Source organism: Alosa sapidissima, chromosome 11 (genome assembly GCF_018492685.1).
Source record: "Alosa sapidissima isolate fAloSap1 chromosome 11, fAloSap1.pri, whole genome shotgun sequence".
In the NCBI taxonomy this organism is placed as follows: Eukaryota; Metazoa; Chordata; class Actinopteri; order Clupeiformes; family Clupeidae; genus Alosa; species Alosa sapidissima.
Window position 1 is genome coordinate 22,196,221 of NC_055967.1, and position 23,895 is coordinate 22,220,115.

The window sequence follows — 23,895 nt, forward strand, 5'->3', positions numbered from 1 at the left end:
TGTGGCCTTATATAGGACAGATGCTCACAGATCTCATCAGGCTTGTGCACCGGCTTCCAAACTGTTTCCGTTTTCGAGTCCAGCAGAGTCACCCACACTCCATCCCTCTCTCCATCTCTATCTCTTTCTCTTCATCCCTCTCTCAATCTCTTTCTCTCTATCTCTCTCTCTCCATCTCTTGCTGTCCATCTCTCTCTCCATTACAAGCTGCTCAGGCTCCGTCTGTAAAGTAGGTTAGGTGGTAAATATCACACACACACACGCGCGCGCGCACACACACACACACACACACACACACACACACACACACACACACATTTCCAAACACACACTCGTCAGGTGAATTGTGTTGGAAGCAGGCCGGACTGAAACAGAATTAGGATCAAGTTGATGTTCCCATTTTTAGAGGTTAGCTGTGTGTCTGTATGTGTGTGTTTTTTAAGAGTTATTACTGTGTGTGTGTGTGTGTCTTCTGTATGTGTGTGTGTGTCTTCTGTATGTGTATGTGTGTGTGTGTGTGTGTGTGTGTGTCTTCTGTATGTGTGTGTGTGTGTGTGTGTGTGTGTGTGTGTGTGTCTTCTGTATGTGTGTGTGTGTGTGTGTGTGTCTTCTGTATGTGTGTGTGTCCGTGTGTATGTGTGTGTGTGTGTGTGTGTGTTTACTGTATGTGTGTGGGTCCGTGTGTGTGTGGTCAGTGCTGACGACGCTGCCAGCCCTGGCTCTCGCCCCTCCCCCGGCGGTGGTCCAGCCCAAAGTGTCGCCGCCGGTCCTGAGTAACCTGAGTCAGCTGAGTAACCTTGGCAACGGGCTGGATGCGGACCAGCGCACGTGGCAGCAGCTGGAGGAGGCGGCCAGCACGCTCCTCGGCGCCGCCCAGCAGCTGAAGGTTCTGATCGAGCAGGCCAAGCAGGCCAGCCTGGCCCACGGAACTGCCAGTGGCACCAGTACCACCGCCGCCACCACCTGCGCCAGCTGCCCCGACGGCCTCAGCGTCAGGAAGGATGTGAGTGGACACAGGATACATCCCATAATACTCATAAACACACATACACACATACATACACACACATACATACATACACAGACACATACAGTACACACATACATACATGCATACATACATACATACATACATACATACATACATACATACCGGTACACACATACACACTTGAGTCAAAAGTTTGAAAGTTTGAGTAGAAATTTCCATTCCACTCAATTATATACAGAATACCAGCTGATATCAGTTGCCTTGTTTTTTTAATCAGGGTAGCAGTTTTCAGATTACTTATGCTTACTTAATTGCAAAAGAGTTCTCCAATGTTTTCTCAGTTAGTCTTTTAAAATGATATTAGATTAGTAAACAGAATGTCTCTGGAACATTGGATGGATGGTTGCTCATAATTGGCAATGTAGATTTATTTTTTGCTATAAAGATCAGCCATTTCTTTCAACAGTCGAGAACCCTTTTGCAATTATGTAAGCACATAATGTAATCTGAAAACTGATTAAAAATAACAATGCAACTGATCTCAGCTGGTATTCTGTCTATAATGGAGTGGAATGGACATTTCTAAGTGACCCCAAACTTTTGACCGGTAGTGTACACACTCACATACACATACACATACACATACACATATATACACTAGGGCTGCATGATTTGGGGAAAATATCTAATTGCGATTTTTCTGACAGATATTGCGATTGTGATTTGGGATATGATTTTTGAATGTCAATGAATTGACTCAGTTCAATATTTCAAATGTCTATTTAATTTGTGCCAACCCTGATTGGTGAGCACGTCTGGTGTACAAGAAGCACAGCACCCCCGATGGACTGTGAAGCTCACCAATCAGAAATTCTGTGCCCCTCACGCACTAAGCACACCCACCAACCAGAAGTGCCGTAGTTAATAAGGATGAAATGAATATAAAAGTCAGAAATGTGACAAAATTAACTGTGCACGATTATTTGTAGCTTTTGCGATTGGGTAATTACGTTGGTTCATATTGCGATTGCGATTGTGATAATCGTGCAGCCCTAACACACACACACACACACACACACACACACACACACTCCAGTCTTACTTCTGCATGCCTCTTGTCTCCTGCAGCCCTTCCAGACACAGATCCCGTTCCAGAACCCTGAGGACCCTGAAGGCAAAACCACAGAGATCCTCATCAAGGCAAGAAAACACACACACACACACACACACACATACACTGTCTTCTGTCTTACAGCAAATGTGTGTGAACTGTGGCCATGGCGCTGTGTGTGTCTTCTGTCTTACAGCAAATGTGTGTGAACTGCGGCCGTGACGCTGTGAGTGAGTGCACAGGCTGCCACAAGGTCAACTACTGCTCCACCTTTTGCCAGAGAAAGGTCAGTGAGCAAGTAGCGCAGTACAGTGTGTTAGTAGGGTGTAGAGTGTGTGTGTTAGTGGGGTATAGAGTGTGTGTTAGTAGGGTGTAGAGTGTGTGTGTTAGTGGGGTATAGAGTGTGTGTTAGTGGGGTATAGAGTGTGTGTTAGTAGGGTGTAGAGTGTGTGTTAGTGGGGTATAGAGTGTGTGTTAGTAGGGTGTAGAGTGTGTGTTAGTAGGGTGTAGAATGTGTGTTAGTGGGGTATAAAATATTTACCCTGTCTCACTCTCCACTAGGATTGGAGAGACCACCAGCACAACTGTTGCCAGGGCAACACCACTGGGACACAGGAAATAGTTCAAATCCAGGGCATGGAGGTGGAGAAGGTGAAGATGTAGTGCCAGGCGGAGGTGGAGAAGGTGAAGATTTCAGATCCGATGCTGGACAAGTGGAAGAGCTGGTATCGAAGAGGTGGTGCGCATACAGACTGGTGCGTTGCTGTGAAAACGGGGCTGAGGTCATCGATGTCCTGCACCTGCTGCTCCCTCCGTGTGCCGTGCTCTGTGGACTGAAAATGACAGAATTATGAGTGAAATGGGGCTGAGGTCATCGAGGCCATGAGTGGAAACGGGGCTGAGGTCATCAATGTCCTCCACCTGATGCTCCCTCCGTGTGCCGTGCTCTGTGGACTGCTGCAGGCTAGTGGTCTGGTGGTCTTCTGCAGGCTGGTGGTCTAGTGGTCTGGTGGTCTGCTGCAGGCTAGTGGTCTGGTGGTCTTCTGCAGGCTGGTGGTCTAGTGGTCTGGTGGTCTGCTGCAGGCTGGCCCGAGCCGTGGCACGCGATCACAATCTCTCACCCCTGATGCAGCCGATTTTATTACATATTAATAAAGCTTTCTGTGGACCAGGCATCTTCTACTGTCATTTTGTAATGTTGTGCAATTAGGATAATGAGTGAAGTTACTCTCACTTTAAAGAAAGCGGAATCTTTGATCAGTACTAAACTCCCCATACCAGGGCAAAGACTACAGTACAGACATTTCATTAATTTCAGCAACACTTTGTTGTTGGTCCGATTTTATACGCAACACAATTGTATACAATCTGTAGGCTAGTAGAGGCCCCTCCACCGTGAGTCCATCAGCCAGGAGAGGAGCCCATCAGCCTGTGGACATAGGTAGCCACTTCTGATCTCCCAATGGGGTCTAGGTTTGGAGATCGGAAGCGCTTTTGTTTGAAAGGGATCCTATGGGATACACATGACCCAGGGTCATATGTAGCTATAACTAAAGCTATTAGTTGTTACGTTTTTGTTAATGGAAGACAGCTGTCTCACTCTATTGGAACATTAGTAGGGACAGTCCTGGAACTGGTGTTACATGTCAACTGCCTTCCATTCTAACTTGCTGCGTTGATGACGTTTCACGATTGACCTCCTAGTTAAACATGAAAAGGCAAAATCAAAGCATTGTAATTGCAGGCATCTTTGGCTGACAGTTTCAAAACTGCACAAAATTTAAGTGTAGGATCATTATGACACCCTCTAAATGCATGCCAAATTTTGTGGAATTCAGTTCATGGGGGGACATATCAGCTACACACACACACACACACACACACACACACACACATACAGTACACATGCATGCATGCGCACGCACACACCTACACACACATACAGTAGTAGATAGATAGATAGATACTTTATTGATCCCCAAGGGGAAATTCAAGGTCTCAGTAGCATACAGACATCACACACAACATGCACTTACAGCAGAAATGGTAAATATAAGTATAAACATATAACAAAACTCCACTGTACAATAGAGACAGTAGAAGATAAGAAAAACTAACAAAACTGAATACTAAATATACTATATAAATTAAATAAAAAAATCCACAGTGTGCTTGAGGGTGATCAAGCATGAGACGCTTGCAGTGACAGGGCCAGGACTGGCCTGTAGTTCTGTGTGCATGGTAAGGTGCTCAAGAGAGTCATGGTGAAGGTGCAAAAAGTAGTCCAACAGTAGTCCTATAGTTCTGTGTGCATGGTTAGGTGCTCAAGAGAGTCATGGTGAAGGTGCAAAAAGTAGTCCAACAACAGTGCAAGAATAAGGTCTAGAGACCAGCATAAATAAAGACCAGCATAAATAATACGGACAAATAAGAGAGTAAAGTATAATGTAGACAGGGTAATATAAAAAACTATGTCAGTGCAAGAATAGGTTGAGGTAATAGGGTTACTGCCATTCAGTATTGTAGCAGAAGCCATTGGTCATGTGTGCTAATATAGCATGAAAAACAGTGTAGCAGTAAAACAGTAAAAACATTAGGCTGTGGACAGTAGTAAAACAGTAGTTTCCCTTAAGTGAAGCATTGAACAGTTCAATGGCCCTGGGGACAAATTACTTCCTCAGTCTGTCTGTTGTGCAAGGCAGTGAGCGAAGTCTCCAGCTGATCAGGCTCTTCTGCTTAACAATAGTGCTGCGGAGTGGATGACACTCATTGTCCAAAATGTTGATCAGTATGTTCAGGGTCCTTTTGTCAGATATTGAAGTGATGCACTCCAGTTCAGCTCCCACTACAGAGCCAGCTTTCCTTACCAGCCTGTCAAGTCGCATGTACACATGCATGCATGCGCACGCACACATATAGGCTACACACAAACACACACTCAGGCATACAATGCACGCACACACATACATAAACACACAAGCCAGCCCACACATACACACAGAGAGAAGCACACATACACAAAAACAAACACACACTTCAGTTTGCACACACTCATTTACATACACAAAAGTAGGGGATGGAGACTGAGAATGTGCAGGACTGGGCGGCTGTCATGTTTCGTACCGCTCTGCGGTACATATAGTTTTCTCAACGATTTGTTCATCACCTCATAATGTGTTGTGCTACATGTTTGTGCTACATGTTTGACATTTGAATATGTCATGCATATTTGTATTTGTTCGTCTCCAGTTTATATTAGCAAGTGACGAATCTGCATGCGAATCTGTCGAAGAATCATCATCAATCGTGAAATGTCATCCACGCAAGTTAACATGGAAGGCCAGTTGACATGTAACACTGGCACTGCGCTCATTCTAGTGTCAGCAACTTTGAGAACCTCAGAGAATCAAACAGGAAATCAACTTTTAGAGCCTCCGAAGACTCTAACAGGAGTGCGTTTCACTCGTGTGAAGTGGTCGTGCTGCCGGAATGCCAAAAATACAGAGCAGCTTAATTTCCTCTCCTCCTGCTTCCTGAGGCAGCGCACTGTGTGTAAGAGGAGCAGCGTCACATCACCTCCTTCCCGCTGAGGAGCCTCTCTGGCTCGGGTACCCGGGGGTGTGGTGGTGGGGTGTGTGGGTGTGTGTGTGGAAATGATCTCCTGCATCCCTGATAGTGTCGTGCAGCTGGTCTGAGCTGCACGTGTCCAGCTGCTGACCTCTAAATGTCGATGACTTTAGTCATCAGGGGTTGACATCACTGCCTGTTCGTTAATTAGAAGGCAACATGTTGGTAGGGATATTATAGCCTTTCTGAGAGTCAGTTGGATCAAATCCTCGCCATCTAGGTTAAATCCAGTGCTGATCTGTTCCCTGGCCACGACGAATCTGTCGGTCATACAGCTCACCTACTCGGACACCTCATCAGCAAACACTATGAGTACGTCATTTGCTACCCTATGAGATTGTTTGGATTCACACAGCACTAAAAGCAATTCTTGCTTAATGCTTAAAGTAATGCATGCTGGACAATGCATGTTGCTGTCAACCTGGATTTTTCGTCTGCACGAGCGAGAACCCCCATGATGTCAAAACAACACCCTTATTGATTGGAATCTCCCATGACAAAAATGGCGTGTTTCCCGGGGTGCTTCCTTATGCTAGAATGTGCACATATCTTTTTATTTTATTTTGTGATTTATGCTACACTCGTACTACAAATTTTGTGATGTTACTTTACGCTGGAGTCAAACTGATGACACAATTTGCAGAAAACACTTAATGCTGAATGTGTGTGCTTCAATGCTGACCTGTTGAATGCTACAGTGATTTATTAAAACAGTATCATAATTTATTACCAGGCATCATATGTCATATTTGAATCAAAAGGAACAAAATTCTGCGATATCTCCTGTGAGACATCAGATGTAGACGGACACTGGGAAGATGTCAGATGTGTGTGTGTGTGTACCGGTATGTGTGTGTGTGCTTGTCCGTGTGTCCATGTGTTAGTTCTGCAGTCTCTGCGTGTCTGGGCTTGTGTGATGCTGAGTCTGAACATCTATGTCTAAAGAATATTAATCTCCTCTTTTCTAACACCCACCTGTGTATACTTCTTTTTTTCTGTCTGCTGGATAGAGTTGAATTATCACCACCAGGTGAACTGGCCAGAGGCTTTATGTGTTCGGTCATTTGTCTGTCTGCTGTAGGGAGAGAGGATATTGGTTGCTTTAGTGGCATTTGTCTGTCTGCTGTAGGGAGAGAGGATATTGGTTGCTTTAGTGGCATTTTTCTGTCTGTCTGATCTGCCTGTGGGCGACTCCCACATTCCTCTTTTTCCCCACTTTCTCTCAGGATCAAGATTTTTTATTGATGTGTACCTGTTGCAAACATACCTCAAAACCATCCACAACACACTCAAAACCATCCACAACACACTCAAAAACACTCCACAACTCTCAAAGACACTACACAACTCTCAGAAACACTCCACAACTCTCAAAAACACTCCACAACTCTCAAAAACACTCCACAACTCTCTCAAAACACTCCACACACTCTCAAAACTACTCCACAACTCAAAAATATTCCACAAGTCTGTACAGAGTCAGACACACTCCTGATGAGCAGCCTGTCTCACACACCTAATGAGATGAGCAGCCTGTCTCACTCCTGATGAGATGAGCAGCCTGTCTCACACACCTGATGAGCAGGTAGCCTCTCTTCTCGGTGTGTCTGGTGCTTTTTTATTGCACTCATTTTTCTGCCCTGCTGCCCGTGGGCTCCAGTGCTGTGTGTGTCTGTGTGTGTGTGCATGTGTGGTTGTGAGCCTCGGAAACGGATCAGTGGGTGAATGATTTGTGCAGAGACCTGTATGGACCTGTGGGGACTTGGCATTTCTTCTCAGCATCCCCATGGCCACCCGCTGAAGTGGCAACACCTTGATGGGTCCGCACGTGTGAGATAGCCTCTGCTCAGTATACTGCACGTGTGAGATAGCCTCGGCTCAGTATTCTGCACATGTGAGATAGCCTCGGCTCAGTAGTCCGCATGTGTGAGGTAGCCTCAGATCAGTAGTCCGCATGTGTGAGGCTTGGCCCATAGATGGTCTGATGATAACTGCGATACACCTGTATACATATTAGGAGGTCAGGTGTCAGACATCAGATGAAAAGCAATCAGGTCTCAGGAACCCTCTGCTGCAGCTCTCCTGTTGACGTCAGTCTGGGCCCGAGAGTGGTGGGGGCTGACTGGGGACAGGAAATTTGTGCGTGTGTGTTTGGGGGGGGGGGGGGGGGAGGTTGAGGGCTTAGTCTGTGATGGAGGTTGTCACAGCAGACAGGCAGAGCGCTGAGGTGGTTTGATGGTAATGCAGGCTGATGGGACTCTGAGCTGCTAAAAGCTGCATGAGGGTCCTTACCTGGCTGTCAAGCTCCCCCACATTACAGCTCGGACCCAGATAACTCCCACATTATGGCACCTTTAACACGGACCAAACCGGAGAACTCCTCCATTATGGTACCTTATACACGGACCGAACCGGATAACTCCTCCATTATGGTACCTTATACACGGACCGAACCGGAGAACTTTACACATTCTTTGTACTTTACAGCAGCCTGACGTAGCCAGAACTCAATTCTATTCAGAATATGAGTCTGGAACAGGAGCATTGGGACGTGATTTTGGGTTAAAAAGCTTTGGTAAACCATAAAACAGGGTTATGATTAGGGTTAAAAAGCTTTGGTAAGCCATAAAACAGGGTTATGATGAGGGTTAAAAAGCTTTGGTGAGCCAAGAAAGCTGTTCACCACAAGGCATCTCTCAGACACATCTGGAACAACTATTACAAGATTGTTCTGTTGTTTTTTTATGCTTTCCAACAGTTTCTACAGATGAAACTCGTTCTTGTCCAATCCCCTGGTCTGGGTCTGTGTCTTATTTGAGGTATTAAGGAGCTCTGTGGAGTTCAGGGCACTTTAATTCCAGTCTTGGCCAGATAACTTCTTGGTGCGTTACCATGGTCACAATCATTTTTCCCTCTCTCTGGTGAGATGGCAGATGGATTGAGGCTGAGACCCCCCCCCCCTCACCAACACGACTCAACGTCCCGTTTCCGCTGGCAATGAGAGCCAGACGGAAAGAATACAGTGGTTTATTTCAGTTGGACATACAGTAGAACACAGACTACATACACACAGCTTAAATGTATGGTCATGTCAAGGTCATGTTTGTTTACAGATTACGGTCATGTCAAGTTGTCCACTCCGGGATGGCTTGACTAAAACCCTTGGAGGCATATTTGTTCTCACTGTCCATGTCCAGCTTCAAACACACGTATGCAGGGTGCGATTTGTGTAAAAACCAGAGGGGGGGATGATTTTGAATAAGTTTGTAACCCCCCCCACCCAAAAAAAAAAAAAAATGAACGAACGATTCATAATGTCATGGCTAATAATACCCTATATTATTTTTGCCACCTTTGTAACATTTTAGTTTTAGTTTACCGTGGTGTATGACTTTAAACAGCGAGTGTGCTTGGTATGATGATCAGCTCCTCTAATGCAGGGTAGGACTACGTTTTGACAAGCATACAAATTCACCTTGTTCTTGCCCCATCTGAAATGACTCCTCTACTTTTGCTGCCTCCATCCTTTCTGTATTTGTTGTGTAAAAAAACGTTGTATATGATGGCACTGAAGTCTTAAGTTAGTGAATTGTTAGTGTTAGTTGTGTTAGTTGGTAACCAAATAGCCTACACATTGCGCTACACGCTGCGTAGGCTACGTGCATTCTCTCTCCTGCTGATTTGCGTTCAGTAGCCAAGTGCGTAATATTGCAAAAGTTGAAAAAATAAATGTGTTTATTGTAGCCTACAGAAAATAAATAGCCTATCATACTGTCAGTTAATTGCCTACATTGCAGTGAAGAGTTTGGAGAGTAAAGTTATAGGGCAACTTGAAGTTTTATGAAAATAATTTACGAACCAGAACATAAAGACCATGAAGCTTCTATTTCTTGCAGCTGTTAAAACACCCGCTAGATAGTTTAAATACCTACCAACATTCGTTTTTGAAGTACAGATTATTTCTAAAAGTTATTTGTCTACTAGGCCTAGCCTACTGGCTGATTTATCAAACGAGTGCTTTCTCGTTCGTCCTCCGCAAACTACAGGTGTTTCGGTAGAGAGCCATTGAATAAGCGATGCCAAGCAATTTCTGTAACACTTTTTGTGACATTCAGCAAATATCTCCTCATTTAATCTAAGTTCCTTCGGACAATAGGCCTAATAGTAGGGGAGATTATGTGAAAAATCGTTACGCGGTGGATAGAAGCATGACATTTGGTAGATATGTTCCTTGGGTGATCCTAAGACATCCTAGAAGGGGTGCCCAAAAATATCTCAAACAGGAAGTGAGATTTTGAAGAAATTCAAAATGGCCGCCCATACAAATGACAGCTGATTCAAAAGCCACCTTCACAACCTCCTAAAAGCTTGAAATTTGGTATGTATGCTCCTTGGGTGATCCTAAGACATCCTAGAAGGGTTGCCCAAAAAAATCTCAAACAGGAAGTGAGTTTTTAAAGAAATTGAAAAATGTTGCGCTCCCCGCCACAAATTTGGCAGCTAATTCTATCACCACCTAAACAACCTCTTAAAAGCTTATATATTCCTTGGGTGACCCTAAGACATCATAGAAGGGGTGACCAAACATATCTCAAACAGGAAGTGAGATTTTGAAGAAATTCAAAATGGCCACCCATATAATTGACAGCTGATTCAGAGGCCACCTAAACAACCTCCTAAAAGCTTGAAATTTGATATATGTCCCTTGGGTCTACGTTATCCTGGAAGATTACTCCAAGAAATCTCAAACGGGAAGTGAATTTTTAAAGAAATTTAAAAAAAAGGCTGCACTGCCTATCCACACAATTGGCAGCTATTTCAAAGGCCACCTAAACAACCTCCTAAAAGCATAAAATTAGGTATAAGTGTCATAGATATGTCTCTGTCACCTCATAAAAAACATACAATTAAGCACACATGTCCCCTGCAACTTCTTAAGACACAGTAAAACACCACACTAGATTACATTAGTCCTAGTCTATATACTGCATATTTGCATCTATTCACATGCTCTGGCACATTGGCATAATACTGTGCAAGGCAACCCAGCATCCTGGCATCGGCACTTTCGAGAGCAGAGAGGCTCACCTTTGCTGCCACATTTAAGAGGTTCTCTACATACTTTGGCTACCTCTGGTAAAAGTGTCCATAAAGGTGTCCAAAAATCATCTAATTTGGTCCATCCATATTTTTCAGTAGAAGGCACTGACTGGGTAGCCTGCAGACCGTTGTTCAACTACTTCCATCTAAAAGTTATCCGATTGTGTTCCATAGAGCCATCTCTATGTGTAACCCACTAAGCATCACAAACCTCTCTCCATAACAGTCTGGATCTCTTGATCACTCCACTGAACCATTTTTGTAAATGTATATAGTGGTTGGTCACTGGGACCTGGCCGGAATTTAGGTTCTCTGTCAATTGTTTTACAACATTCATACCATGTCTGACCATGGCAAAGCTGGCAGCTTTTTCATGAAAGAGAGGAAGGAGTGAGTTTATAGCAGGTGGGTCAGACAGTTCTGGCTGAAGTGAAGCATCAGTTTGATTGCATGCTCACCCCACTTTTCCTCCTCTGTTATTGCCCAAGTTCTGTTTGGTTAACTTTTGGCACTAAGATGGCCTGGAATTGTAGTGTATACTTCTCTGGAAGAGAGAGCATATATTTTTGCGCTTTTTGAGCTGGCTGAATGTATATTTGCTCTCTAGCATCTCGGATCGGGAGGCGAGCGTGCTAGTAATTGAGCTTAAAGCCCAGGCTGCTAGTTCTCTCACTAGCACGTCAAGGTATCATGAGGGAGGTTTACTCAATGTACATACTGCACAGCTAAATACTAGCTGGCTACCGTTACTTTAGTACAAATCAAAATTTTGTAGCTTCTAATGTTATTCCCGAAATAACGGTACAATACCCCCCAGGAAGCCCCACAGATTCACAAATACGCACCCCAGGCGATCATGAGGACACAATTAGCCTAGGGATGCCTTTGTTTGCCTAGATTTAGCTTGATAATTGGAACCCAGCTAGTGGTTCTACATTGGCTAATGCTAACATTTGGTCAATGAGTTGTGCCCCTATTTAGGGCTTGATCTCTGATCATGTGGACATTTTAGCAATAAAACTGTCTTTTGAAAATTATTGAGAGATTCTTCCAAAAGTTTTTAAAAATATTTATGTTATGCATACATAAATAATTAACTTCTCAGATGAGGATTCATTTGGGGAGTCATGTCATTCTGACCATTTTAAGCCTGTTTTCCCCCCTTTAAAGCTGTATAAAAGGCATGTAAGATTATTTTCATGGGTTATCTTGCACATATTATTTGTTAACCATCTATATATATATTTAATGTAAAATAATAAAGTAGCAGAATAAACCATGATTCCCAACTATGTAATGTTTTATTATCCTTGGGTCGTTTTAGGTGGCCATCTTGGATGTTCCCTTAAAAAATGACCTAAATGAACCAGAATTTTGGGCACCCCTTCTCAAATGATGAGATACATCATAAAGAGTGTCTGTACCAATTTTGGTGCTTCTATCCACCGCATAACGATTTTTTGTTGATAATCCCCCCTACTATATGTTCTACTCTACGTACAGTTGTCCTCCATCTCAGTTGCATCAGTTTTCTAATTTTGAAGGTTCTAAAACATTATTATGCTTCACTGAATCCTTCTCGTTTTCTTTCATTTGTCCAGCTAACTTTTCCATTGAAACTAGCCATTTATGATGGATTACACACTCGACATTCTGAAATGTCCTGCACGATCAAGGCCAAATTAAGTTATCACGCAGCCACTGTGTCAGCAGCATGAGTGCTGACGGTGACGGTGCATTTCTGATGTCAGATTATTATGTAGGCTAGCCTACTAGACTGTTCTCACGTTGCAGAGCTTTACTTATATGAAGTAGCATTAATCAATATGAGGGGCAGAGGGGGATAAATGTTGTCCCCACCGGGGATAAAAAATAATTTAGCAGAGGTAGGGATAGGAAAACCAGAGGGGGGGAAATCCTCACCATCCCCCCCTACAAATCGCACCCTGCACGTATGTACACTCAAACACACTCTTCCACGTTCCACAGGCGTTTCCGCAGCCTGAGCTGCTCATGGCAGACAGTTCATAAAAATAAACACGAGTGGACTCAGACTGAGTACCTGGAGACTGTTAGTTGAACTTGAACAGTCCCATAGTTCAGTCCCATAGTTCCATCCCATAGCTCAGTCCCATAGTTCAGTCCCATAGTTCCATCCCATAGCTCAGTCCCATAGTTCAATCCCATAATTAAGTCCCGTAGTTCAGTCCCATAGCTCCATCCCATAGCTCAGTCCCATAGTTCAGTCCCATAGTTCCATCCCATAGCTCAGTCCCATAGCTCAGTTCCATAGTTCAGTCCCATAGTTCAGTCTCATAGCTCAGCCCCTTAGTTCAGTCCCTTAGTTCCGTCCATACTGCCCTACAAAGCCAAAGTGCAGTATTTTTTTGCACCAATATCTGGCATATCTGGCAATCAATCTATTAAAATCTCATTTATCTACTGCAACATTTTGTAGAGATATAGGGGTTTTCATTTTACATAGCCTATCTGCTAAAATGCACTGTGGAAGACAAACAAAAAAGCAGTTTTTCCCAGTTTGGAATTTTTGCAGATACTGCACTTTGGTTTTGTAGGGCAGCTTAGTTCCATCCCTGTAGTTCAGTTCCATAGTTCCATCCCATAGTTCAGTCCCCTAGTTCGGTCCCATATTCCATCCCCTAGTTCAGTCCTGTAGTTCAGTCCTGTAGTTCAGCACTTCATTAGTTCCCCCGGCAGTAGCAGCGAGGTAGGAACTTCTTGAAGAACTTGCGGAACTCTGTGTTGAAGACAGTGTAGATGACGGGGTTGACAGCGCTGTTGACGTAGCCGAGCCACGTGACGGTGCTCATGAGCGCCGACGGAATCTCACACGTGTTACACATCGCCCGCAGAGTGTGCACCACGAAGAACGGTGTCCAGCACATCATGAAGGCGCCTGAAGAGAGACAGGACACACACACACACACAGGTCACACAAAGGACACACATATACACAGGTCATACAAAGGACACACATACACACACAGGTCACACAAAGGACACACACAGGTCACACCTACCAAACACACACACACACAGGTCACACACATCATACACACAAACACTCACAGGTCACACACATACACACACAGATCATACAAAGGACACACACACACTGGTCACACCTATCATACATACGCACAAACACAGGTCATACAAAGGACATACACACAGATCACACCTATCATACATACTGTACATACACACACACACACAGGTAGGGCCCAATTTTTCCAAATTTTCTAGCTGCGACCGTGCACACCACAGATCACTCACAACACACAAACCGCTAACTCTACACGCATTACACAAGAGGAATGTCATACCATACCCCACATTGCTATAAATTTGACACACATTACAGAGTTTACACACCCAACACCTAATATAGTGTTTACACACTAAACAGAGTTAGATAGATAGATAGAGTTTACACAATACACATTACCATTACACACATTTTAAACTCCAGACCATACCACCACACACAGGGACCCCCTCACCCCATGCTGCCACACAGTTCAACACGCTCTGCCTACTTTGGATGAGGGACACTCTATTTTTTAGACTCATTCAGGCAGTGTGTGCATACGGGAGTGTGCGCACTAGTGACTCAGACCTCAGGGCTGCATGGTGATTCCCCTCGAGTGCTGCGGCTTCATCTCATGCAGTATTGATCAACACACACACACACACACTTCCACACAAACACACACACACAAAACCCACTTTACAGGAGCTTCCCCTCTGAAGTCACAGCTGTGATGCTTAGAGGGAATCTAAATCTGAAGTCTGGTGCATGAAGAGGCGGCTGACCCTCCTGTGGCTGCTTTATGCTGTTGTGTCCATTAGAGCATTTGACATTTGAAATCTGATTTTTAAATTAACCTTGCTAGATGCAGGTTTTTAACCTTGATGGCTGCTGCCTGCCTTATGATATCTTAATATGTTTTACCCAACATTTTACCTTTTTTATTGTATTGTTTTATTTAATTTAATGTCATATTTATCCTGTAGCACTTTGAGGTTTTCTTGCAAATGTAAAGTGCGTTATTAAATAAATAAAATGTACGACATGGTGGATGAGGAGCAGCTGACCCTCCTGTGGCTGCATTATGCTGCTGAACACACACACACACACACACACTGCTGCGTTACAGTAGATGGATGTAGGGTGGATGAGGAGGACGATCGGGAGGGGGCAGGTGGAGGTGGAGATGGAGGAGGCGCTCAGGGGGTCAAACGGAGGAGGGCTGGATGCGGAGGTGGTCAGTTGGAGGCGATGGAGATGGTCAGGTGTGAGAGGTGGATGGTGTGGTGGAGATTTAGATGGAGGTGGATGTGGGGTGGAGATTTAGATGAAGATGAAGCATGACAGCAATATGACTCCATCAGACACATTTCATCAGGTTTCTCCCCCGTCTCTGCTGAACATGTGTTTCTATGACACCTTGTTTTCTGAATGCTATGAGTGCATTTGTCTGTGTGTCTATGAGTGTGTGTACATGTCTGTGTGTCTGTGAGTGTGTGTGCATGTATGTGTGTCTATGAGTGTGTGTACATGTACTGTATGTGTGTCTATGAGTGTGTGTGCATGTACTGTATGTGTGTCTATGAGTGTGTGTGTATGTACTGTATGTGTGTCTATGAATGTGTGTGCATGTATGTGTGTCTATGAGTGTGTCTTTTGGTGGCGTACAGAGTAGGTGTAAGTGGCCTGAAGTAGTCCAGTTCAGTGCTATTCCTCACTGTCCTCCAATCGTCCTCCCTTCACAAATGTCCAGATAAGGTGAGAGTGGGAGGGGGGGGGGGGGGGTGATGAGGAAATGAGAGGTGTGTGTGTGTGTCTGGAATGAGAGATGTGTGTGGGAGGAGGATGAGAGTGTGTGTGTGTGTGGAAATTGAGAGGTGTAGGCCGTGAGAGTGAGAATGGTGCGTGTGTGAGGAATGAGTGGAATGAGAGTGGTGTGTGTGTGAGGAATGAGAGGCGTGTGTGTGTGTGATTGTGTGTGTGTCTGTGGCAAGTGGCAACAGTGGAATCAGCGGGATAATGAGCTCCATGGCGTTCGGTTAAGAGAAATTAACCTCTGCTGCGCGTCGGGGCCGTTTTACAACCTCGAACGCAGGGGCGCTGCTAGGGGTGGGGGGCGAATGCTGAAGTGCCGTTCACCCTGTTACGAGTTGATGAACCACTGAAACGATTTTGCAAACATTATTTTAAGGTACAAAAGAATCTTTGGTGTTTCTTTAACAGACCTCCGAACGTTGGGAAGGCCCATTCATGTGAATAAGAGCCGTGTAATAATCATTCATATCTTAGAGGGCTTCATAAGGCTGGAGGGTCGTAAAACAAGCAGAGCCTGTGAGTGAAAGCTCACATATGGAGCTGCTAGCGCTGAATGTGGGACTGGTAATCCTGTGTGTCAGGTCTGCGTAGTGACAGCACTGCTCTGGCCAGTTGAGTGGCCGCCTTTCCTGCACAAACCCCGCAAGCTAATAGGATCTGGAGCTTAGGGGGGTATGAATAGCCAGGGGTGGAGCAGAGTGTGTGTGTGTGTGTGTGGGGGGGGTTAGTCCTGCTGGGACCTCTCTCCGCTCCACACATCAGAGCGTCACCAGGAGGCTTCTGGCCACTCATATATCAGATGTCCCACATGCACACACACCACCGCAGATGTCCCACACACACACACACACACACACACACACACACACACACACACACACACACACACACACACACACACTGCCTCCCATATGGACCGAGTGCCCAGAGAGTGGCTCTACTGTGAGCAGCCTGGGGCAGGAGAGAGCTGTGTGAAAATAAGCATGCTTCCGGCTTAGAGCTCGTCCACTTCATACACCACATGCTGTCTGTCACACCAAAACACCCCTCTTTCCCAGGCTGACCACCCCACTCACATACTCCGCCTGACAATATCCTCAATCCCCACTCACATACTACACCAGATAGTACTACTAAACCAGACAAACTCCACTCACATACTACACCAGATAGTACCCTCAATCCCCACTCACATACTACACCAGATAGTACCCTCAAACCCCACTCACATACTACACCAGATAGTACCCTCAAACCCCACTCACATACTACACCAGATAGTACCCTCAAACCCCACTCACATACTACACACTACACCATATAGTATTCTAAATCCCCACTCACATACTACACCAGAAAGTATCCTCAAACCTCACTCCTTTACTTCAACTACTACACCAGACACAAACCCCACTCACATACTACACCAGATAGTACCCTCAATCCCCACTCACATACTACACCAGAAAGTACCCTCAAACCTCACTCCTTTACTACAACTACTAAACCAGACACAAACCCCACTCACATGCTACACCAGATAGCACTACTAAACCAGACAAACCCCTCTCACATTCTACACCAGAAAGTATCCTCAAACCTCACTCCTTTACTACAACTACTAAACCAGACACAAACCCCACTCACATGCTACACCAGATAGCACTACTAAACCAGACAAACCCCTCTCACATTCTACACCAGAAAGTATCCTCAAACCTCACTCCTTTACTACAACTACTAAACCAGACACAAACCCCACTCACATACTACACCAGATAGCACTACTAAACCAGACAAACCCCTATCACATTCTACACCAGAAAGTATCCTCAAACCTCACTCCTTCACTACAACTACTAAACCAGACACAAACCCCACTCACATACTACACCAGATAGCACTACTAAACCAGACAAACCCCTCTCACATTCTACACCAGAAAGTATCCTCAAACCTCACTCCTTTACTACAACTACTAAACCAGACACAAACCCCACTCACATACTACACCAGATAGCACTACTAAACCAGACAAACCCCTCTCACATTCTACACCAGATAGCACTACTAAACCAGACAAACTCCACTCACCTACGACCACAGGCAGTACCCTCATGGCCTTCCTCTCTCTGCGGTTGATCTTGGCTCTTGTTCTGCCGTAGCGCTGGTTCTGGCTCACGTTTGGATAGGTCACGGCCGCTACCGGCTCAGACCGGGAAGCCACGCTGTCCCGGACCGGTTGTGGTTCAGGGTCCTGGACCAGCTCGTCCAGACTCAGCTCCATGAGCTTGTGCTCCTGGACTGGGGGCAGTTTTATGAGCGTGAGTTCAGCGGGGTGTAAGGTCACGTATGTGTGCTGCTCGTGCTTTATATCAGGGTGTTGGTTGTCGTATGGGAGGTCATGCGCTATGACAAAGTGTTGGTTCTCGTATGGAACGTCATGTGCTATGACAGGGTGTTGGTTCTCATATGGGACGTCATGCGCTATGACAGGGTGTTGGTTCTCGTATGGGAGGTCATGCTCTACGTCAAGGTGTTGGTTCTCGTATGGGACGTCATGCTCTATAACAAGGTGTTGGGTCCCCTGTGTAAATTTGCGCTGTATGTCAGCGTGTAAGTCCTCGTGTGTGAGTTTGCGCTCTGTGGTGCCGTGTAAGCTCATGTGTGTGAGCTCGCGCTGTATGGCTGGCTGTAGGTTTTTGTGTGTGAGCGCACACTCTGCGTTGTGGGAGCCAGGAGGGCCCAGGGGGGGTGTCAGGGCATCAGCGGCCTTCAGCAGCCCCTGTGAGGCCTGCATGCTGCCCCTGAGTTTGGCCTTGCGCGCCTCCTCCCACCGGCGCAGGCCCCGGAAAATTCCGTAGTACAGCAGCAGCATGAGCGGGCAGGGGATGAAGAAGGAGCAGACGGACGAGTACAGGACGTAGCTCTCGTTCTCCAGCTTGCACTCGCGCTGGCTTCGGTCCGGCACGTTGTTGATGCCAAAGATGACTGGCGAGGCCACAGCCAGCGCCAGGACCCAGGTGCCCACCAGGAGGCCAATCTGCCTCTGGTCCACGTGCTTCCTGTTGTAGTTGAAAGGGATGGACACCGCAATGAACCTGTGGGTGCAGTCTTAGGGTTAGGGCTGCGAGTGGGAGTAGAGGTTGAGGTAGGTTGTGATGATTTAGGAGTTTTATCACAGTGATCACAGAGTCATGACTCTGCATAAGAGGTCAGAGGAGCCAGAGACTAACCCTCTCACAGCTAAGTCTGATGGTCCTGTCAGAGACTGACCACTCACAGCTAAGTCTGATGGTGCAGGTGTCACAAGGTCAGTTTGTTCGCCGCTCACGGGCCTCGAACCCGCCACTTTGACACACACACCGGCATGGGAGACAAACGCTCTAACCACTGAGCTAAAAGCCCAAGCTTCCAACTCAGCGGTTAGAAGCGTTCTTAAGGTTAGGGCTGTGAGGATTTACACGGGGAACTAGCACGCTAGCTCAGTCTGCCTCCATACACTCACCTCCCTAAATCCTCACTCCCATACGGCTCACGGCACTAATGTCACAAGGTCGGTTCGTTCGCCGCTCACGGGCCTCGAACCCGCCACCTTGACACACACACCGGCATGGGAGACGAACGCTCTAACCACTGAGCTAAAAGCCCAGGCTTCCAACTCAGCGGTTAGAAGCGTTCTTAAGGTTAGGGCTGTGAGGATTTACACGGGCAACTAGCACGCTAGCTCAGTCTGCCTCCGTTACACAGGGACCACTCACAGCTAAGCCTGATGGTGCAGTCAGAAACTGACCACTCACAGCTAAGCCTGATGGTGCAGTCAGAAACTGACCACTCACAGCTAAGTATGATGGTTCCGTCAGAGACTGACCACTCACAGCTAAGTCTGATGGTTCTGTCTGAGGCTGACCCCTTCACAGCTAAGTCTGATAGTGCAGTACAGCATTATCCCATCTCAAATCCCTTTATTGCGATACAGCTCTACGACTAAATCATGTCTACGGCTAACTCAGCTCTCTAGCTAAGCCAGATCTACAGCTAACTCATCTCTAACTCAGTTATACGGCTAACTCATGTTTTTGGCTAACACAGCTATACGGCTAACTCATCTCTTTGGCTAACTCAGCTCTACAGCTAACTCAGCTATTCGGCTAACTCATGTCTTTGGCTAAATTAACCCTATGGCTGACTCAGCTATACAGCTAACTTAGCTCTTTGTCTAACCCAGCTCTGGGGCTAACTCGTCTCTTTGACTAACGCAGTTCTCTGGCTAACTCAGCTGTACGGCTAACTCTTTGGCTAACTCAGTTCCACTCTGTGTCCTGCCCTCCACTTACATCAGGGCTGATTTCCCCAGTGCAATCCATCAGCATTTGCATTCATATTACTGCAAATAAAATCAAGGCCCACAGTTATTGAATCTAGCGATTTAGCACTGAAATGCCATTAATATCGTTAAGTGGGTAGATTGATTATATCCCTGCCGTAATGTTCCAGGGCTTTTTCTGCACAGGCTGCATTTTCCCTGGGTGGCTGTAAGAGGGAGGTTGGACCTGTCAGAGCTCCCCTAACCCATAGACAGAAGGGCCATGTCCCAACTTAGTCGTTCTGTTGACATTCATATTTTTGTTTACTTCTAGAGTCTCTCTACTCACTAAGGTAATATTTACTCATAATGCAAAGTATGCATTTCCCTGGGAATGGTTGCCATGGAGGGTGATACTGAATGGGAAGGGAACGGTCTGTTGCCATGGTGCTGAACTTTAAAATAAATAGGAGATGTATCTGTTGTGTGGAACGTGAATGGGAGGAGGGGGATGTGTTGCCATTGTGATGAGGTGTAGTCTAAATGGGAGGTCCAGTAGGACAGGCCTACCTGTCCACACTGATAGCACAGAGGTTGAATATGGAGGCTGTGCACAGCATCACATCCATGGTCATCAAGGCATCACAGACGGTCATGTTCAAGGACCAGACTCCATCCTGGAACTGCACACACACACACACACACACACACACACACACAGAGACACAGACACACGCACACACAAGGGTGACATCACTGTTTCTTACCTGTTCTCGGCAGTCATGAAGTCTGTTCTCTACTCCTTCCTTCTCTACCTTTTCCATCTTTTCTTCTTCTACTTCCTAGTATAGTATAGTATTATAGTTTGAACTGTACTGCATTGTATTTTTGTGGTTTTGTTAGATGTGTTTTGTATGTCTTTGCTTTAATTTTTCGTAAAGCGACCTTGGGTTTCTGAAAGGCACTATAAAAATGTAACTTATTTTTATTATTATTAGGCTACTCACTCTGTCCTCTCTCCTCTCCTCTATTCACATTCTCCCCTCCTCTTTCCTTTCTTCTCTCCTCTCCTCTCTTCTCCCCTCCTCTCTTCTCCTCTCCTCTCTTCTTCCCTTCTCTCTTCTCCCCTCCTCTCTTCTCTCCTCCCCTCCTCTTTTTCCCCCAAAGCAGGGCAGATAGAGGGCTGATAGAAGTCGGGTCAGGGCAGAGAGAGAACATGGAGAGGTGGGGCAGGTACAAGGTTGGACAGGGCAGGTACAAGGTGGGACAGGACAGGAAAAGAGCAGGGAAGGTAGAGGGCAGGGCATGTAGAGAGCAGGGCAGGGCAGGTAGATGGCAGGGCAGATAGAGGGCAGGGCAGGTAGAGAGCAGGGCAGGTAGATGGCAGGGCAGGTAGAGGGCAGGGCAGATAGAGGGCAGGGCAGGGCAGGTAGAGAGCAGGGCAGGGCAGGTAGATGGCAGGGCAGATAGAGGGCAGGGCAGGTAGAGAGCAGGGCAGGGCAGGTAGATGGCAGGGTAGATAAAGGGCAGGGCAGGTAGAGAGCAGGGCAGATAGAGGGCAGGGCAGGTAGAGAGCAGGGCAGATAGAGGGCAGGGCAGGTAGAGGGCAGGGCAGGTAAAGAGCAGGGCAGATAGAGGGCAGGGCAGGTAGAGAGCAGGGCAGGGCAGGTAGATGGCAGGGCAGGGCAGGTAGAGAGCAGGGCAGATGCAGGGCAGAGCAGGTAGATGGCAGGGCAGATAGAGGGCAGGGCAGGTAGACGGCAGGGCAAGTAGAAGGGCAGGGCAGACAGAGGGCAGGGCAGGACACTGCCGAGACGTATAAGTCAGGAGAGTGGCTGCACAGGGGACAGGGAGAGGTTACCCACAGGGTTAATACTGCTGTGTGACACACACACACAGCTTCCGGATCCACCTCACTTCTGGTACACACACCACTCATTTCTAGGAAAGCATTTGATATTTTGCAACTGAAGCATTTACATTTTCATTCTATAACTGGAAAAATGCATAATGCATACTTATGCTCTCTCTCTGACTCAGTCACACTCTCACACACACACTGCTGTGCGCACACACACACATACAGAGAGAGAAAGACACTGCTCACCTCAGCGTATACGAAGAGCGGTAATACAAGCACCGCCAGTAACAAGTCTGCTACAGCTAAACTAACGATGAAGTAGTTCGTTGTTGTTTTTAATGCTTTTTCCTTGTAAACGCTAATGCACACGAGCAGATTTCCGCATATGATGAAAATGATGAGGAAGATCCCAAAGATGAGAGCGGGGAAGTTGTAGTGAGCGTCCGGGGACAGTGCTGTGCTGTTTGAGCCGGTGAGGTTTGATGGCATGTTGACAAAAATCCCTCGGGTCACCGGCCGGCGTCCGCGGAGTCCCTCCACCACGCCGGCTTCCGCTGGCAGAGGAGAGGGTCCGTTTAAGATGCGCAGAAAACTATGAAAGCTAAGATGTTCCCTTTTCGTCATCTGTATTTAGCGAATATGAGTAGCCTCCTTTGCGTACAGTTCGGCACCGCGCGGCTGACAGAGCCCGAGGGTTTCCCATGCATCCTATAGATGCGCGTTCCTCCACACCCGGTGCTCTCAATGAATAGTGTCTCACAGCACTCATCACATATACAAAAACGCCATTTCTCGTAATATATTCACAAAGTTTGACTTTCTTCTGCTACTACGCATTGGTGCAAATACGAGACTTGCACAGCTATTTTCTGCGCAATTAGAAGGCTTATCAGAGTCGTGCCTGTCGCTTCTATAGATCCAAAGCCGCTTAGAGCAAGTGTCCTCCACAGCACCAGATATACCAACAGAGCTTCCCGTCGTGGCGAGGTTTAAAGGTGTCTCGCGTATAGTGCGCTTCTGTGCGGTTCGGTGAACTTGAAAAGTCTCCACTGAGCGCTGTAGATCTGCTGTCAAACAGCATGAGTCCCTGTCAGAGGCGCGCTAGCAGGGACGCATCCCATCCCCTCCCGCGCGCAGTGCACCGCGTGCTAACATAGCCGGTCTGTTTAAGGCAAGAGAAGTAGAGCGCCATGAGTTTACCCCAAACCAGTTTTAACAGTAGGCCTACGTAGGAACGTCAAGTTAATTGACAAATTAACTCCCTCAAAAGTGTAATGTACTGTGGCTAGCCATCTGAAAAATACCCATAGCCTTACAAAAGACATAAATAAAATATTGTAATGATGTAGTGTTGGGGATGTCAGACTAAGGGTAAAACCAGTACTGATTACTAGGGCCCCAAGGGGAGGGAGGGCCCTTGAAAAGTCTGGAATATATGCATGAGAGGGGGGGAGAGTTAGTTACATTCTTTACACTGCCCTGGGAAGCCTCCAGAGCCAGGCCTGGGTTTTCAAGAGGAGAATTATTAAATCTCAGAATGCCGGTAATTAACTGGTTCCTAGGCTACCATGACATAATAATGACACGTGATGCATTACTATGTGAGGTTATATGAAGTTGTAAGGCACATAGTGTGTCAACAACAACCCACAATCTGCTTTACAGTGAGGATGGATTGATAATACATACAGTGTGAAAAAGTATTTGCCCCTTCCCGATTTCTTCTATTTTTGCATATTTGTCATACTTCAGATCATCCAACTGATTATAATGTAAGACAAAGACAACGCGAGTAAACACTAAATGTAGCTTTTAAATTATCATTTCACTTATTGAAGGTAAAGAGTTATTCAAAACCCATATCACCCAAGAGAAAAAGTAATTGCCCCCCTAAACTTATAACTGGTTGAGACACCCTTGGCGGGAAGAACTGCAATCAAACCTTTCAAACGAGTCTTTTACATCACTGCAGAGGAATTTGGATTTTGGCCCACTCTTCTTTGCAGAATTGTTTTTAATTATGCCATATTGG

At 46.1% G+C, this 23,895-nt stretch overlaps 3 protein-coding genes and 1 long non-coding RNA gene across 5 annotated transcripts in view; 2 read left to right on the forward strand and 2 right to left on the reverse strand.

The window, feature by feature from the left end:
- deaf1 (DEAF1 transcription factor) overlaps window positions 1–3,275 on the forward strand; it is an 11,657-nt gene extending 8,382 nt beyond the window's left edge. For both annotated transcript variants that reach the window (XM_042109661.1, XM_042109662.1), the window contains 4 exons: window positions 696–1,003; window positions 2,120–2,191; window positions 2,299–2,388; window positions 2,664–3,275. In XM_042109661.1, coding sequence (XP_041965595.1) covers window positions 696–1,003; window positions 2,120–2,191; window positions 2,299–2,388; window positions 2,664–2,765 — 572 coding nt within the window. In that variant the 3' untranslated portion in view covers window positions 2,766–3,275. The remainder of the gene's footprint in view (window positions 1–695; window positions 1,004–2,119; window positions 2,192–2,298; window positions 2,389–2,663) is intronic.
- Window positions 1–4,068, forward strand: part of bet1l (Bet1 golgi vesicular membrane trafficking protein-like) — a 14,274-nt gene extending 10,206 nt beyond the window's left edge. The window contains exon 5 of the transcript XR_006035016.1: window positions 4,051–4,068. The gene's annotated coding sequence lies outside the window, so the exon portion shown is untranslated. The remainder of the gene's footprint in view (window positions 1–4,050) is intronic.
- Window positions 1–8,761, reverse strand: part of LOC121723709 — a 17,309-nt gene extending 8,548 nt beyond the window's left edge. Inside the window, exon 1 of the long non-coding RNA XR_006035017.1 lies at window positions 8,751–8,761. This is a non-coding gene — a long non-coding RNA (uncharacterized LOC121723709). The remainder of the gene's footprint in view (window positions 1–8,750) is intronic.
- Window positions 8,762–12,730: 3,969 nt separating this feature from the next.
- drd4a (dopamine receptor D4a) lies at window positions 12,731–22,352 on the reverse strand. The gene is made up of 5 exons (XM_042109665.1): window positions 22,110–22,352; window positions 20,573–20,685; window positions 18,422–18,797; window positions 17,791–17,995; window positions 12,731–13,746 (listed from the first exon to the last, which is right to left on the reverse strand). The coding sequence occupies exons 1-5, from the start codon at window positions 22,350–22,352 to the stop codon at window positions 13,532–13,534; spliced, it is 1,152 nt and encodes a 383-aa protein (XP_041965599.1). The 3' UTR covers window positions 12,731–13,531.
- Window positions 22,353–23,895: the final 1,543 nt, after the last annotated feature.